At 42.2% G+C, this 16,106-nt stretch overlaps 1 protein-coding gene across 3 annotated transcripts in view; it reads left to right on the top strand.

Annotated features, from left to right (window-relative positions):
• The first annotated feature begins 2,258 nt into the window (after positions 1-2,258).
• The window catches only part of LOC149441703 (transient receptor potential cation channel subfamily V member 6-like), a 28,153-nt gene continuing 14,305 nt past the window's right edge, over positions 2,259-16,106 (top strand). The window contains exons 1-9 of one of the 3 annotated variants that reach the window (XM_089657026.1): positions 2,259-2,392; positions 2,469-2,613; positions 5,581-5,678; positions 7,911-8,033; positions 9,062-9,202; positions 11,519-11,617; positions 13,335-13,507; positions 14,388-14,531; positions 14,723-14,935. In XM_089657026.1, the coding sequence (XP_089513152.1) occupies positions 2,522-2,613; positions 5,581-5,678; positions 7,911-8,033; positions 9,062-9,202; positions 11,519-11,617; positions 13,335-13,507; positions 14,388-14,531; positions 14,723-14,935 (1,083 nt within the window). In that variant the 5' untranslated portion in view covers positions 2,259-2,392; positions 2,469-2,521. The other 2 variants (XM_089657025.1, XM_089657027.1) reach the window with 2 other exon arrangements.

Consider the following 16,106-nt stretch of genomic DNA (forward strand, 5'->3'; position numbering starts at 1 on the left):
CACCATCTGTCATCTCATTAGGAGCCTCCCCCGACATTGTCAGGCATGCATACAAGCACGTGGGGGCCATACAAACTACTGAGGACCATTCTGAGTTGCTGCAATGACATTTCAGCAAAATGGACTCGCCTGCTGCATCATTTTTTCAGTTTGATTTTCAGGGTGTCGTTGTATTCAGTCCTCTGTAGGTCGATCATTTTCATTTCCATCAAACGATGGGGCATCCTTACGTTCCTAACACATTCCTAACACATTACCCCGTCCATATCTCTACAGAGACATAGCAGGAGATTTGTCTCCATTGAGATCTGATGGGTTTTCAAACTGTTATTTTAATTGCTTTCAGCAGTGTAGTTAAATGTAGCCTGATGCTAGGTCAGCTAATTAGATTTACTGGAATAGTCCAGCAAGAAGCACAGGTTCCGCCACTGGCCATCTGCTGCAGGTTGTAAATGACAAGGTAACTCTCTCTCAATGTACAATAAACTATAAGATTATTTCTTATAATGACTAATTGTATTGATATCAAAGTATTTACTCATATTCCAATCAAAGGCACTGCGGCTTATATAACCGAAAACAGGATGTCAGAAATGTCAAAAAAAGCTTGAAGAATAAAATACCTCTCTAATATATGTAAATGACTAATCCAAAATGATATTGATAGTATTATATATACTAATAAATAAAGGGGGTCATGCTGAATAACAAAAAAATAAAAAAATAAAATGTTTTCATTATTTATTCATTTTGTTTTTATTAATTTAAATGTATTGTTTATTTAAATATATTTATTATATATTTATTAATTTTATTTTTTAAATGATTATTTAAGATTTTTATTTTATTAATATTATTATTATTTTGTTATTAAGCACGACCCCCCCCCCCATTTATTAGTATATGTAATACTTATATCATTCGGGGATTAGTAATTTATATAGGGTTAGTGTTTTAACTCCCTAATTCTGACTTTCTCACAATTATTATTTTTTTATTATGTAAGTTTTTATTATATATATTTTTAATTATTATTTTGTTATTCAGTGTGACTCCCCCTTATTATTGTATATGTAACACTGTCTATATCATTTGGGGATTACCAATTTATAGAGATACTGCCTTTTCAATGTGAATCAGTAGGGGGAATGTAGTGCTTCTACTCATTCACAAAGCAAACAAATTAATCTAGAAGAAAAAAAACTTAAATGTTTGACAAGTTATTTATTTTAAAATAAAAATCCCAAAAGTGCCACAATGTAAGTCCATCATCAAACTGCCCATGAAATGAAAACATCCATTGGTCGCAGTGCACACGACCAAACCCGATGCTACTGCTTGCTGAATGACATTTCCCTGAGTTGTCATCAGCTATATAAAAGGAAGAAGCAGGGTTAGTGGTGACATCATCGACCAAACGTCATCCGTGACCATATTTCGGCAGCATTGTCACTGCTGTTCCCACCCCCAGGGAATCCTGGCCATGTAAGTTAATGGACTTGATGACATCATTGGTTGCTAGGGACACAATGGGTGCCAGCACCTGCAACTTCCTTAGCAACCATTGACAGCAGAAAGTTTTCAAATATGATAGCAGTAGAAATACTGCTTCTATATATGATGTTCGACTTCTGCCGAACAGGGGACTGACTGGGCAAACAGTTTGGTCTGAACCTAGGTTTGGGCTAAACAATTAGCCCATCTCTATTGATAATGTGGTGTTATTAAAAACCAAGACACATGCTACAAAATCATTTTGTTGTGGTATTGCTCACTTTTTCAAATCTGTAAAATTTTCTGACTCAAGCTCTACACTTTCCTGGACCTAGCAGGCTATTTTTATATATGGTTTCCTTGTCCTGTTATTGACAGATTGCAAAGAAGATTAGAGTGTCTGAGGTTTACGACCATTTTAAACCTGCTCCCATAATACTTCCAACACCTTTTCTTACTATGGGACATCCATTGTCAGTTGTCCCTCCTCTCCCCTGAAGCCATTGCTGAGAGACATTCATATGACCAGACCAGAGAGTCCTCAGAATAGGTAAGTACGGACATCTTCCATGCACAATGTAGTTAGAAAATGAGTTATTAGGGAGGTGGGAGCAGGTCTAAGCTTAGTTTGGGAAAGCATGGACTTCTGCTTTAGGTAGTGGATGTGTATGGATTATTTGTGGACCATAAAGATATCATTTAGTTTCCCTTTAAGATGCAAATAGTTCTTCAATTCCATTTTAGATCCTTATCTTTGTTTTACAGTTGAATAGAATGCACTGTGGTTTACATTCCAGACACAGGAAAGGTTGAGGCTTCAAAACATGACCCGGTTGAGGCTAGGTTGAATCTCAGCAGAGGAACTGGTCTGGTGAGGCTGGGGGCTGGAGATATTCAGGTGAGATGTCGGACAGGTACAAGGAGTAAACAGCTTGAACGTCTGTTTCCATGTCTTTTGCTATTTATTTCTCTAGATGCCAACATATAATGCCGCTTCAAATGGTCTACACCGGATGAAACATTGGAGATGCTACGTAGGATCACGCAGGACATCAGGACATGGACTATCAACCGTCTTCAGTTGGATGAGGAGAAAACAGAGCTGGTCCAATGGAAGAGGTACGGTTATGGGAATATTCCCAGGCTCACCATAGAAGACTCAACTTCCTATATAATACTGTATCAGTATAAGGTTTGGCTTGAATTACGGGGGAGAGGTTTTAGATTTGAGCTGACATCCAGGAGAGGTTTGATTTTGGAGTGGATTTTCCCAGCAAGATCTGTATCGTACCATTCTACTTGTCATGCCTACAGGGAAATTGTCACTTTGCCCATTCAGACCAAGCAAGGTCTACTGACAAATCTCAAGACCCTCACTGCTTCCAAGCTGAATTACTGCCCTTACCTAGCAGGGCTTCCACGTATGGTGGAGCATGTGGACTACCCACCATGTGAGAGTGCTCAGTCTGGAGTGGCCAATTGCCAGGTCATGATACTATGATGTTGGAAGGAGGCAGTGCAGTCATCAAATTGGGTAAGCTTCCACACGGGACCTTACCCAAGGTGGGCTCTTGCAGCAGTTAGGAACACTTATTAGTGAGCGGGAGGGGCTATCAGAGGACACTGTCACTTTGACCCTTTCGCTGCCAGGGCACATAAATGCCATCTATTATCCAATTTTTTGATAAAATATAAACAATGAGGTTGCGACGAGTATACAGATGCCCACACATGTCAAACCTTGAAATTACATGTGCCAATGCAAAACTCTGGTACCCTATATTTTCCACACTTTAAAAGCCTCTACAGATCATCAGTTTTAACTGTGTATAATGGGCCTAGATTTATTGCTCTCTGTGTGCGGCGAAATGGAACATGTGTAGCACTATAGATGTTTTCATGCGTAGACGTCCACGGAGCATGCATTTACTTTCATACATGTGTGTATATGGGTATGAGGGGCCAAAAATTTGGGGGGAGATCTTAAGGTGGATGTAAACAGGTATATGTAACCCAGTGAAGTGACTGGCCTCAGGTGATATACAGAGATGAAACAAATCCTCCTACATAAGTTGTACCTGTTTATTTACTTCCATATTTTATCCGTTCAAAGTACAGAATTTACACAGGATCTCTCAGCTGTGAAAAGCAGGGAGCGGGGAGCTGAGGTTACATAAGCGAGGAGAGCTCTGAGAGCTGATTGGAGGAAAGGGACACACCCCTCCTTCACACAGAACACAGGAAAACAGTGGAGGATGTCAATCACAGGCTATGCCCTCTCCTGTCACCTTTTTTTCTCTTGGTGTCAGGAAAATGCATCAGAAGTGACTCATGCTGATAGCAGAGGAAAGAGGCAGCAGATAAAAATGCCACTTAGTGTTCTGGACTGAGACAAGCACACACCTATAGAGGGAAATGCTTTGTTAATATTTCATGTCTGAGATTTACAACCACTTTAAGCGCTTGGATGTAGCTCTGAAAAGCAGGGAGCGGGGAGCTGAGGTTACATAAGCTCTGAGAGCTGATTGGAGGAAAGGGACACACACCTCCTTCACACAGGAACACAGCAGAGCATGTCAATCACAGGCTATGCCCTCTCCTGTCACCTTTTTTTCTCTTGGTGTCAGGAAAATGCATCAGAAGTGACTCATGCTGATAGCAGAGGAATGAGGCAGCAGACAAAAATGCCACTTAGTGTTCTGGACTGAGACAAGCACACACCTATAGAGGGAAATGCTTTGTTAATATTTCATGTCTGAGATTTACAACCACTTTAAGTGCTTGGATGTAGCTCTGAAAAGCAGGGGGCGGGGAGCTGAAGTTACATAAGTGAACAGAGCTCTGATAGCTGATTGGAGGAAAGGGACACACCCTCTTCACACAGCACAAAGGAACACAGAGGAGGATGTCAATCACAGGCTATGCCCTCTCCTGTCACCTTTTTTTCTCTTGGTGTCAGGAAAATGCATCAGAAGTGACTTATGCTGATAGCAGAGGAATGAGGCAGCAGACAGAAATGACACTTAATGTTCTGGACTGAGACAAGCACACACCTATAGAGGGAAATGCTTTGGTAATATTTCATGTCTGAGATTTACAACTACTTTAAGTGCTTGGATGTAACTTTACATTTTTACACTTTTTTTTTTTTACTTTTTTTTTTTGTTACTAACCTTTGTTATGTGATTCTTTTTTTGGTGACTGGTTCTCGTTCAGAGACATCAGGGGTTTAAAAGACCCTTGATGTCTCTCCTGCCCTCCATTGAAACAAATAGAGTGCTGATCAAGCTCCATTAACTTCTTCCCCAGCCATACTGGCCGCTTTCAGGTTCTTAGCAGTAAGAGCAGACCAGCAAACAGATGTTGATCTTCCTCCCCTCAACCCATGGCACCCGCCATGCTCTGGACCAGGGTTCAACAATGGGCTCATGCAGCCCGGAATACACAGCAGGGGTGCATGCATGGGGTGGTGCTGCAGAGCTCAATCTTCGTCTCATGAAGACAGTGTTGTGAAGACTGAGATTGAGCTCTGCAGTCAATTTTGCAGCAGTTGTTTCCATATCTCGGGTCACAATCCTGCGCAATGTCCTTTTGTCTCTTTCGGTCAGTTGACCATGTGGACCGCGCTTACGCTTATGCAGACGACGTTTTCTCGGAAACTATATCTGCCGTCATCACCTTTGATTCTGTACCTGGCGACATGGCTGATAAATTGTCAACGTCAGTCACAGAGGCACCAGCTAAGCGGCCCCAACAATTTTTCCATCTTTGAAGCTCAGTAAGCTCTGACACATGACTCCGTATCACTAGCAGCTCACGCAGTGAATGACGAAAGTGAGGCTTCCTACCTCTTAGTTGGGTGTCTCATCGCACAGCAAAAGCAAAAGAACATTACATCACTTCCACTTTCAACACCAAACATGTCACTTTTGTCCAACCCCTGTATGTTCTGATAAACCCCAAAATGTTTATATATATTTATTTAATATATAAAAACCTCTTATATTTCATATTATATATAGAACCCAAAATCACACTTTAGAAGTACTTTGTGGTTGTTTTTTTTTTTGGTACTTTTTTGTTTAGGATTCATGACATTCCACTTCTTCGGGCCGCAAAAGAAAATGATATCCAACAACTGAAAGAGCTTCTGGAAGATGAAAAGTGTGACCCATTCCAAAGGGGTGAGTGATACGTTCATACAGAGCAGATGACATAGGAGGCTTGGCTTAACGCTGAACTCCAGACACATAAACATTGAGTTAAAGAAGAACTTCGGTCAAAACTTTTATTTCACAATGCAGTGGGGCTGTACCAATGCTGTATGTTTTAAGTGTTCATTTTGTCCAGGGGCCCAGGGAAACGCTGTACTTACCCAATTCTCTGATCCTCTGGAAAACAGCGCTCCCCCACACCCAGCAGTGGACTGTTCTTGCAGTCCTCACATCCAGAGCTGGTCTATGGGCGTGATAACGTCAGAAACAGCCCATTCACAAGCGTGCAAGAGGGGGCGGAGGCAGGAGCGGCGGAGACCAGTTTTGCACTCGAAGGATTGGTGGATTAGGTAAGTATATCTTTGTTTTCCCCTAGACCAGTGGTCTCCAAACTGCAGCCCAAGGGCCAGATGCGGCCCTTTGCTCACTTTTATCTGTTTCTACCCATATGGAAGAAAAATATATTTGAAATATATTTTAAAAATATTCTTCCCAAATATATTGACATATATTTGAGATACTACAATTTTGGGCATATTAAATACATATATATATATATATATATATATATAATGTATGTTGAAATGCCTTTATATTTCAAAATATATGTAAAAAATATTTTTAAAAATACATTTGAAATATACTGTATGTCTTTAAAAATACAAATCTACATTTTTGGAATGCATTTACAAATATATGTAAAAATATATGTTAAAATTACTTTTTTTATATGTAAAATAAAAATCTGAACAATATAGTTAAAAATATATATTTTTAAAAATGTTTTTCATATATTTTGTAACATATAAAAAACACATTTCAACATGCAGTATATATATATATATATATATATATATATATATATTTGTAAATGCATTCCAGAAAAATGTAGATTTGTATTTTTAAAGACATACAGTATATTTGAAAATGTATTTTTAAAAATATTTTTCATATATTTTGTAATAAAAACACATTTCAACATACAGTATATATACTGTATATTTACTGAAGTATATTTTTAAATATATTGAATATGGCCAAAATTGTAGTATTTCAAATATATGTCAATATATTTGGGAAGAATATTTCAAATATATTTCAAATATATTTTCTTCCATGTGGGTTGGACACCAACAATCAGGCACCATTCCTTCTGACACCAATGATGGGGTACTATTCGTTTCCCCTGATATCGATTGGCACTATTCCTCCTTCTGCTACAAGGGGCTATTCCTCAGACTGACACCAACAATGGAGCACCATTCCTCCCAATGACACCAGTGCTAAAGAAATATTGCTTCCCCTGATACCAACAATTGGCACTATTTCTCCCTCTCAATAATTATTATTATAATACAGGATTTATATCGCGCCAACAGTTTGCTCAGCGCTTTACAATATAATGGGAAACAATACAGCAACAATACAGTTCAATACCAGAGGGTTAGGAGGGCCCTGCTCCTTGGAGCTTACAATCTAAGTATGAAGCATTGTATACTTCCATTGATGCCAAAGCATTTAATGGCTTTAACTAGGCAGAGATGATATCACCCCTGTGCTGCAGGCAGGAGGAAGCATTTTCTCAGTCTCCTCTCCCCCAGCTTAAAGGAAGTCAAAAGGTGAGAAGCTACAGCAGGGGCTGATCTGTGTCAGACCTTTGTAAACACAAGCAAGAATTGGCAGACACTAGGATTTACATGATTGCGTCACCTCTCTGAGCCACTATCCCAGTCCAAGAAGTAAAGGCGACCTTGGGTGATGTCTGAACAAAGATGGCTGCATCTTTACGGAGATGAAAGCAAATGGAGCATTTTCATGGTCACTGACACATGACCACTGATCTGAGTTCTCACAGTCACTCTAAACAAAAAGTCTGCCATGCCCCCCCCCGGCGCTCCGTCTGCTCTGCTCCGCCCCCCCCCCCTCGCTCAATGGAGCGCTGGGCTGTGGAGGGGGAGAGAGCAGCTGGCTCAGGCTCTGAAGTCATGATCTTTCTCCAGCCTGGTCCAGCTGAGTGACGTCAGCCGACAATGGGCCCCAGCTGTGATCGGCTTAAAACGGGTCACAGGAGTGCAGAACAAACTGCACTCCTGGGATCCACAGGAGAAGTACAGCCCAAAGAGCTTTGGCTGTTCTTCTCCTTTAAAGAATCCTGGTTATGTATATTTCAGAATATATGAGTATATCGATTTTCTCACACAGGTGCCAAGGGAGAGACGGCTCTACATGTGGCCATCCAGTACGAGAACCTGGAGGCTGTGGAGGTTCTGCTAGACGAGGCGCCTGAACTGATTAACCAGCCTATGACATCTGACTTTTATCGCGGTAAGCCAACTGGTGGGAGACCTGGTCTTGTGGTTAAATAAGATTCTGTAGACTGGTCCTGTAGATGTATGTGGGTGGGTGCAGCAGCAGTAACACACACTCCAGATGCCCATGATTCACATGAGCACAACAACAGTGCATAGAGAGCTTCATGGAACTGGTTTCCGTGGCCGAGCAGCTGCATCCAATCCGTACATCACCAAGTGCAATGCAAAGCGTCTGATTCAGTTGTGTAAAGCATGCCGCCACTGGACTCTAGAGCAGTGGAGACGTGTTCTCTGGAGTGACCAATCACGCTTCTCTGTCTGGCAATCCGATGGACGTGTCTGGGATTGGGGGTGGCCAGGAGAACGGTACTTGCCTGACTGAATTTTCCAAGTGTAAAGTTTGGTGGAGGAGGGATCATGGTGTGGGGTCGTTTTTCAGGGGTTGGGCTTGGCCCCCTAGTTCCAGTGAAGGGAACTCTTAAGGCGTCAGCATACCAAGACATTCAGGACAATTTCATGGTCCCAACTTTGTGGGAAGAGTTTGGGGATGACCCCTTCCTGTTCCAAACTGACTGCACACCAGTGCACAAAGCAAGGTCCATAAAGACATGGAGGAGCCAGTCTGGGGTGGAGGAACTTGTCTGGCCTGCACAGAGTCCTGACCTCAACCCCATAGAACACCTTTGGGATGAATTAGAGAGGAGACTGCGAGCCAGGCCTCCTCCCCCGACATCAGTGCCTGACCTGACAAATGTGCTTCTGGAAGAATGGTCCAACCTTCCCATAGACACCCTCCTAAACCTTGTGGACGGCCTTCCCAGAAGAGTTGAAGCTGTTATAGCTGCAAAGGGCGGGGCCAACTCAATATTGAACCCTACGGACTAAGACTGGGAGGACATTAAAGTTTGTGTGTAAAAGCAGGCAGCCCAATACTTTAGGCAATATCGTGTATATATGTTATAATCATCATTTTTATTAATAGTACACATTATTATTGTTATTTTTAGTATTAATGCTTGATTTCTTCAATTTCCTCTTCAGGTCAGACTGCCTTACACATCGCTGCCGTCAACCAAAATATGCACCTAGTTAGGGCTCTGATCCACAGAGGCGCAGATGTCAGATTTCCAAAAGCTACCGGAAGTTTCTTTGCGCTGAACCCTAAAAACCTGTTTTATTTTGGTGGGTTTCTCATCAGGTGATCAAATATTTTCAGTACTCACCTTTAAAGGGTAACTCTTTACTACAGCTGTTTTCAAACTTTTATATACACTTACTTTATTAGGTACAAATGTTAAATTTCTTGGTAACACAAATTGCTAATCAGCCAATCACATGGCAGCAACTCAATACATTTAGGCATCTAGACTTGGTAAAGACGGCTTGCTGAAGTTCAAACCGAGCATCAGAATGGGGAAGAAAGGGGATGTAAGTGGCATAGAACGTGGCTTGGTTGTCGTTGCCAGACGGGCTGGTCTGAGTATTTCAAAAACTGCTGATCTACTGGGATTTTCAAGCACAACCATCTCTAGAGTTTACAGAGAATGGTCAAAAAAAGAGAAAATATCCAGTGAGCGGCAGTTGTGTGGAGGAAAATGTCAGAGGTCAGAGGAGAATGGGCAATCGATTTTAGCTGCGATATTCAGATGGGAGGGTCAGAATTTGGCGTCATTCATGAAAGCATGGGTCCATCCTGCCTTGTATCAATGGTTCAAGCTGGTGGTGGTGGTGTCATGGTGTGGTGGAACCATCCTGCCTTGTATCAACGGTTCAGGCTGATGGTGTCATGGTGTGGTGGAACCATCCTGCCTTGTATCAACAGTTCAGGCTGGTGGTGTCATGGTGTGGTGGAACCATCCTGCCTTGTATCAACGGTTCAGGCTGGTAGTGGTGGTGTCATGGTGTGGTGGATCCATCCTGCCTTGTATCAACGGTTCAGGCTGGTAGTGGTGGTGTCATGGTGTGGTGGATCCATCCAGCCTTGTATCAACGGTTCAGGCTGGTGGTGGTGGTATCATAGTGTGGTGGATCCATTCTGCCAAGTATCAATGGTTCAGGCTAGTGGTGGTGGTATCATGGTGTGGTGGATCCATCCTGCCTTGTATCAACGGTTCAGGCTGGTGGTGGTGGTGTCATAGTGTGGTGGATCCATCCTGCCTTGTATCAACAGTTCAGGTTGGTGGTGTCATGGTGTGGTGGATCCATCCTGCCTTGTATCAACGGTTCAGGCTGGTGGTGGTGGTGTCATGGTGTGGTGGATCCATCCTTCCTTGTATCAACGGTTCAGGCTGGTGGTGGTGGTATCATGGTGTGGTGGATCCATCCTGCCTTGTATCAACGGTTCAGGCTGGTGGTGGTGGTGTAATGGTGTGGGAGATCTTTTTTTGGCACTAGCAAGGTGCATCTAATAAGGTGGCCAGTGAGTGTATCTTCAGTGTGTGTGTGTGTATGTATGTATATGTATATGTATATATATATATATATATATATATATATAAATACAGTATATACTGTATATACATAACAGTACGTAGAGTAGGTAGATTTAATTTTATAAGTCACTTTCAATCTTTGGAAAATCAGAAGCTTTCAGTATAAGAATACCTGATGATCCCACCATGACAGTCCTTGCCCGGGCACTTCCTGCTAAGGAATGACTACTTTCCAAACCTGTCTGTCAATTGTGCTCCTGCGTTGTCACTCTCACACATATGACCCTACCGGAGGCTACAATCAACCATGAGGACACACATTGCGCAGATGTGTTCTGGCATTGGTTCCAAGTAGGAAACTGGTCCTGGGCAATGGGGTTCAGGGGGTGGCTGGAGCAAGTGCATGTAGAGAGGAAGTGACTGAGAGGGACTGGAGGAGATCAGCACTGAGATGATATTTTATTAAAAGGAATAGCAATTGTTTATGATACACAGTGCTTTAGGAAATGAAATATCATCCATTTAGGGTTTACATTTACTTTCCTCAACAAACCTGTGATTTCATTTTAAAGTGTATCTAAACCCAAAAGCAAAAATCATTTATTGCAGCTTACTATTGCTATGAAGTTGGTGGCTGGATTAGGCTTGCAATGCTTTCTTATTACATGGTGATCCTGCCAGTAGCAGATTTCCTGTCCTAGCGTGATGACACTCGCTCACTGTACTGTGTCTATGGAGCAGCAGTGGACAGGAAGTATTAGAATTACAGAACTCCCCCCCCTTATCTCCATTACATACATAATTACATAGAGATGAACTGGGCAAGGATGCTACCGTTACTTATGATATCACTTCAATGTGCATATAAAGCTATGCTCTCTGGATTTCTAACAGGATCAATGGGTATTTTTTGTATCGAAGAGATATAACAAAACTTTATCAATGGTATAATTAATAGACCAAAAGGAAGCATAAAAATTAAAATTTTTGTCAAATGTGTGATCAGTTGGTCCATTGGGCAGCCAAAAACTGCTGAATTATAATTTTTGTCTAATGTGGTTTTCAGGTGAACATATCCTGACCTTTGCTGCTTGTGTAGGTGATGTGGAAATTGTCAAACTACTTCTAGATAATGGAGCTGATATGCGGGCCCAGGATTGTTGGGGTGAGTATATTGTTTTTAAAGCTCATCTCTGGGCTATTTTCATATATTATGGTATTCTAACAATATTAAGAAAAATCCCAGCTGCAACACTCTTTTCTGGTGCTGGCCCTTGCAGTAAAGCTTCTGCACCACAAGATGTCCTCAGTCTTCTGGGTTGAGTGACATGCAGCATAATGCAGGGTATACTGTGATTGCGGGGCATCAGGGACCCGCCCCTGAGGAGTCATGACCACGATGGTCTGCACTCACTGTGTGTTTATGCAGAGAGCTGTGCTGAATCCATCACTTGGGTGCTGCTTTCTGCTTCACTGAGGACCATCCACTGCTGTATGAAGATCCGAAGAGGAAGAAGTCAGTGTGCCTCTTAACTAGGCTGGAGCTATCCAAACAAGATACATAAAAAAAAATGTTAACATATACAAAAAGGGGGGCTCCAGGACGGGAAAAGAGATCACAGGTGGGGGGACCCCGGAGCTTTAACAAACCTACTGGACGATAACATGTTGGATAATCACTGAGATACCATCCAGCAAACTGCAACTTCATTAACATCAGAAAGTGAATTCAATTTGCCATAATTCATGTATTGTGTAATCAACTGCAGTAAGAATTCAGAAAACATCTCACAAGGTCACTGCAAATTTACTTCTTGACCCTTGTGCTGTTATTTCCTCAGTCTATGCTTTATGAGTCACTCATCACCAGTGATGAGCTAGGACGTGTTTGGATCCTAGTCCAAACCCATGTGAGCGAGCCTTCTAGGATGCCCTCACTGTGAGCGAGCCTTCTAGGATGCCCTCACTGTACTGGACCAATCATTTGCAGCCGAGGAATTCCTTGCCCCACAGCCGAATGTATAGACAACCCTTGTATCCAGCACAGGTGACAGCTTCCAGGAGGGCTCGCTCTCATGGGTTTGGACTAGGATCACGTCCTACTCATCACACTCCCTGTGTTAAAGCCCTCAGCATATATATTCTATTTTATACATCTTTTTCAAATGTATATAGGCCAATCATGTGTTGCGCTGGGTCTTCTTCCTCCTTGACTCTTCTCTTACCCAGGGGCGATCCTATACAGAGAGCAATGTTGATGTGATGACACAACTCAATACAATATGAATGGATTGCACCACGGTGACACCTCCTTAGGGTTATGATGACCATTGATTCATAGTATTTACTCAGTCTTCTGGTTTGAATGCCTCAGTTGTTGAAAAATGTATTAAGGGAGGGCGCTAGTGAGAAGTGGAGTAAGATAGCCAGACGCTGACTTCGCTCCTAACCTCCAGGGCACATCAGCCAGCATAGATATCACTAGTAGCCCACTCTTCACACTCCGGCACTTGTTCATTATCCCTGGACTCCAATGGCATCAAAAGGGGCAAAAAAAATCCCTGAACGTTCTGGGAGCATGGGCTCATTTTGAGGCATGTTCTACTCACAGGATCTGGATCTCCAGGCTCTCTTGGTGCCATCCTTATCTCCCATTATCAAAACTTGGACCTCTCCTCCGGAGAGGAGAGCACTTCAGTCAAACTTCAAGACCAGCAACCCTCCATAGTTTGTGACATGGACCTGCTAGAGAAATTTAAGAAAAATTCAAGAAAACATTTTTGAACTTGATTTTTGTTTCAACAGGTCGCATGCAAATAATTTCATGAACGTATATTATTTTTGTTTAAATCATTTACCCTTTGTGTTTATGATATCAACAGGTAACACAGTTCTGCACATTCTCGTTCTACAACCCAATGCAAGTCTTTCATGCCAAATGTTTGACTTCCTGTTGTCCCAGGATCGCAAACCTCATGAGAAGCCTCTGAATGAGATAACCAACAGACAGGGACTCACCCCGCTGAAGTTGGCCGCTGTTGAAGGAAATGTGGTGGTGGGTAAATGCTCTGTTGTAAAACAGAGTTAAAGAGGACCTGTATTGTGGAAGTTGTGCCCAAAAAAGGACAGAGAGAGGGAAAAGTCACCAGTATTGCCTAGGGACTACATGCACTAGATCTTTCCCCATTACTCTCTTACTATGCCTTGTTCTGTAATGGGTTGATGTGTGTAGGTGGCTTTTGGCAGATGGGCAGGGCTTTGTTTCCTTGTGTCAGAGTTGCCCCATCTTAATGATTGCTGATCTGATGATTGACTAGTTTGGGAATATTCAAGAAGTAGCATAAGGGTAAAGAAACACTAATTTACAAAATAAATTAAGCAGGAGCAGGGGGGGTCCTTGCACTGCAGGCCGTCAGGTCCAGCTTCCTCTCCATCAAAGAGAACAGGAAGCAGCACAGCAGTGACATCTTCAAATATCACTCCAAACTATTGAGACTAGCATTCAGTGGCAGCAGTGCCTTAGCTCTCACACAGCAGATATGTAAATATATTGTTGTAGGCACTGGAGAGCCTAGGCACCCTCATCAAGAAGGGCGCTGCTGTCTTTCAGGAGGTGGGAAAAAAACATCAATATTGTAGGGCACTGCTTAGACAGAATTAACATTTATAGATATCCCTATAACATAGCAAATCTTCATTTTTGAGTTGAATGGACTTGATGTAGATGTCATCAATGGATTTGTGCCTTCAGGTTGGGAGACTTGGGATACACGGTGGCAACCAGATGTCTTAGGCTGTTAGCCTTCAGCCCTAAATTAAAATGATCTCCTAATAGTACATGAGGGTAAATCTTCCCATTATACATGAAGACAGCAAAAAAATCAGAGACTCTTGCTGGAGTTGGGTTTTAATGGCCAATACAATTTTTCTGGCAGATGTTCCAGCACCTGATTCACAAGAAACGAAAAACCCAATGGACATTTGGCCCAGTTACTACCGTGATGTATGACATGTCGGAGATCGATACAAGGGAAGGACAATCCATACTGGAGTTGATTGCATCATCAAAAAAAAGCCAGGTGAGTAATAAAAATGATATTTTAATACATTTGGTCCTGCATAGTGCAAATGATGGCTTGATGATGCAAAGACAGGAGAGGCTCCTGGTCCAACTGTGCCCCGTGATCAGGTTGGGCTCCTTTTACCAATAAGTCAACAGCTCAATTTTTTGCAGTGATCCAACCTATAAGAAATCTGTTTTCATTTCTAGGCTAACAAAATATTAAACATCTCCCCTATAAAAGAGCTGTTACAGAAGAAGTGGCAGAGAACCGGGCGCCCATATATATGGATCTTAGCCATAATTTATCTGACATATATGATCTGTGTGTCCCTCTGCTTCGCCAACCGACCTATCAAACCACGAGAAGACAACAACACCAATCCAATGGACATCACCCTGTTTGTCCAGAAAACCCTACAGGTGAGACAAGTCAGATAATTCTGTCTGCATTTTCTGTCTACAAAGCAAAAATCAATCAAATAGATGGGCAATGTGAATATTCATTATACAAAACCATTACTGAAATACAGGAGATGCTGCTGACATCATTCTGAAAAAAAATAGAGGTGTTTAGGAAAATGTAATGATGCACTAATATATTGTGACCAAGGGCGGACTGACCATTTGGAAACTCGGGCAATGCCAGAGGGCCCGGGGTCAGTAGGGGGCCCCATGAGATTCCCCTGGTACCTTTTTCATAGGCTTTTTTGAGTTTGGGCAAGGACACAGGGGCCCCATGATCCCCTATAGCCCGGGGGCCCCATGAGTTGTCAGTCCGCCCCTGGTTGTGATGGTATGTACGGTTTTACTAACACATGTCAAAGTTGCAGAATTGCGCTTAGGCATTTAGATTTGTTTTACCCTCAGGAGTGAAGGGGTTAAGTAACGCCCTTTTATAATCACCTGTCCGCTGGATGCCTGTTTGAGTTGTCAGTCCGCCCCTGATTGTGACTGCAATTTGTGGTGTCATGGCTGATCAACTCTCCAAGCATTCATTCACCTAGCTTGTCCTTATTCATCAAAAGAACAGATAACTTCTTCTTCCGGGTAATACAGTGTCCAGTATATACCTTGCCATTTCCATGTTGCATCACAAATGTGGGACTGATAAAATGATGAAAGACTGCATTGTAATATTTGCCTGTTTGTATTTGTGTCAGAGCTGACTACTGAACAGCTCTAACCTGCAGAGCATTAGACCCAGGGATTGTGGGATATGTAGTTTCTTCACAGGAAATGTCAGTTTTCACACTACAGACAGAAGTCATGCATTAACCTGTGCAGTGCCAAGCTGCATGTCTCATGCTTGTACACAAGCAGAAACTTCTGACACCGGAATGTGAAGATTTACTCTACTATAGGCTGTGTGTACAGGGCAACAAATGACACCATGAAACTACATGATCAATGCACGTATTATAAAGGTGAAAAACACAAGGTGCAGATAGGAAGGTTTATAATGTTTTGTACTGTATCTAAACCCAATGACACAAATGTAAAATAATGCAGTTTACCAGTTCTTGTAGTGGCTTCATTCTATTTCTTTTTTCTGACATTTTTTTCCTGTACTTTCCCTTAGCGAACCTTCCAG

Source organism: Staurois parvus, unplaced genomic scaffold, assembly GCF_062004578.1.
Source record: "Staurois parvus isolate SC_StPar_1 unplaced genomic scaffold, SC_StPar_1.0 ptg000957l, whole genome shotgun sequence".
In the NCBI taxonomy this organism is placed as follows: domain Eukaryota; kingdom Metazoa; phylum Chordata; class Amphibia; order Anura; family Ranidae; genus Staurois; species Staurois parvus.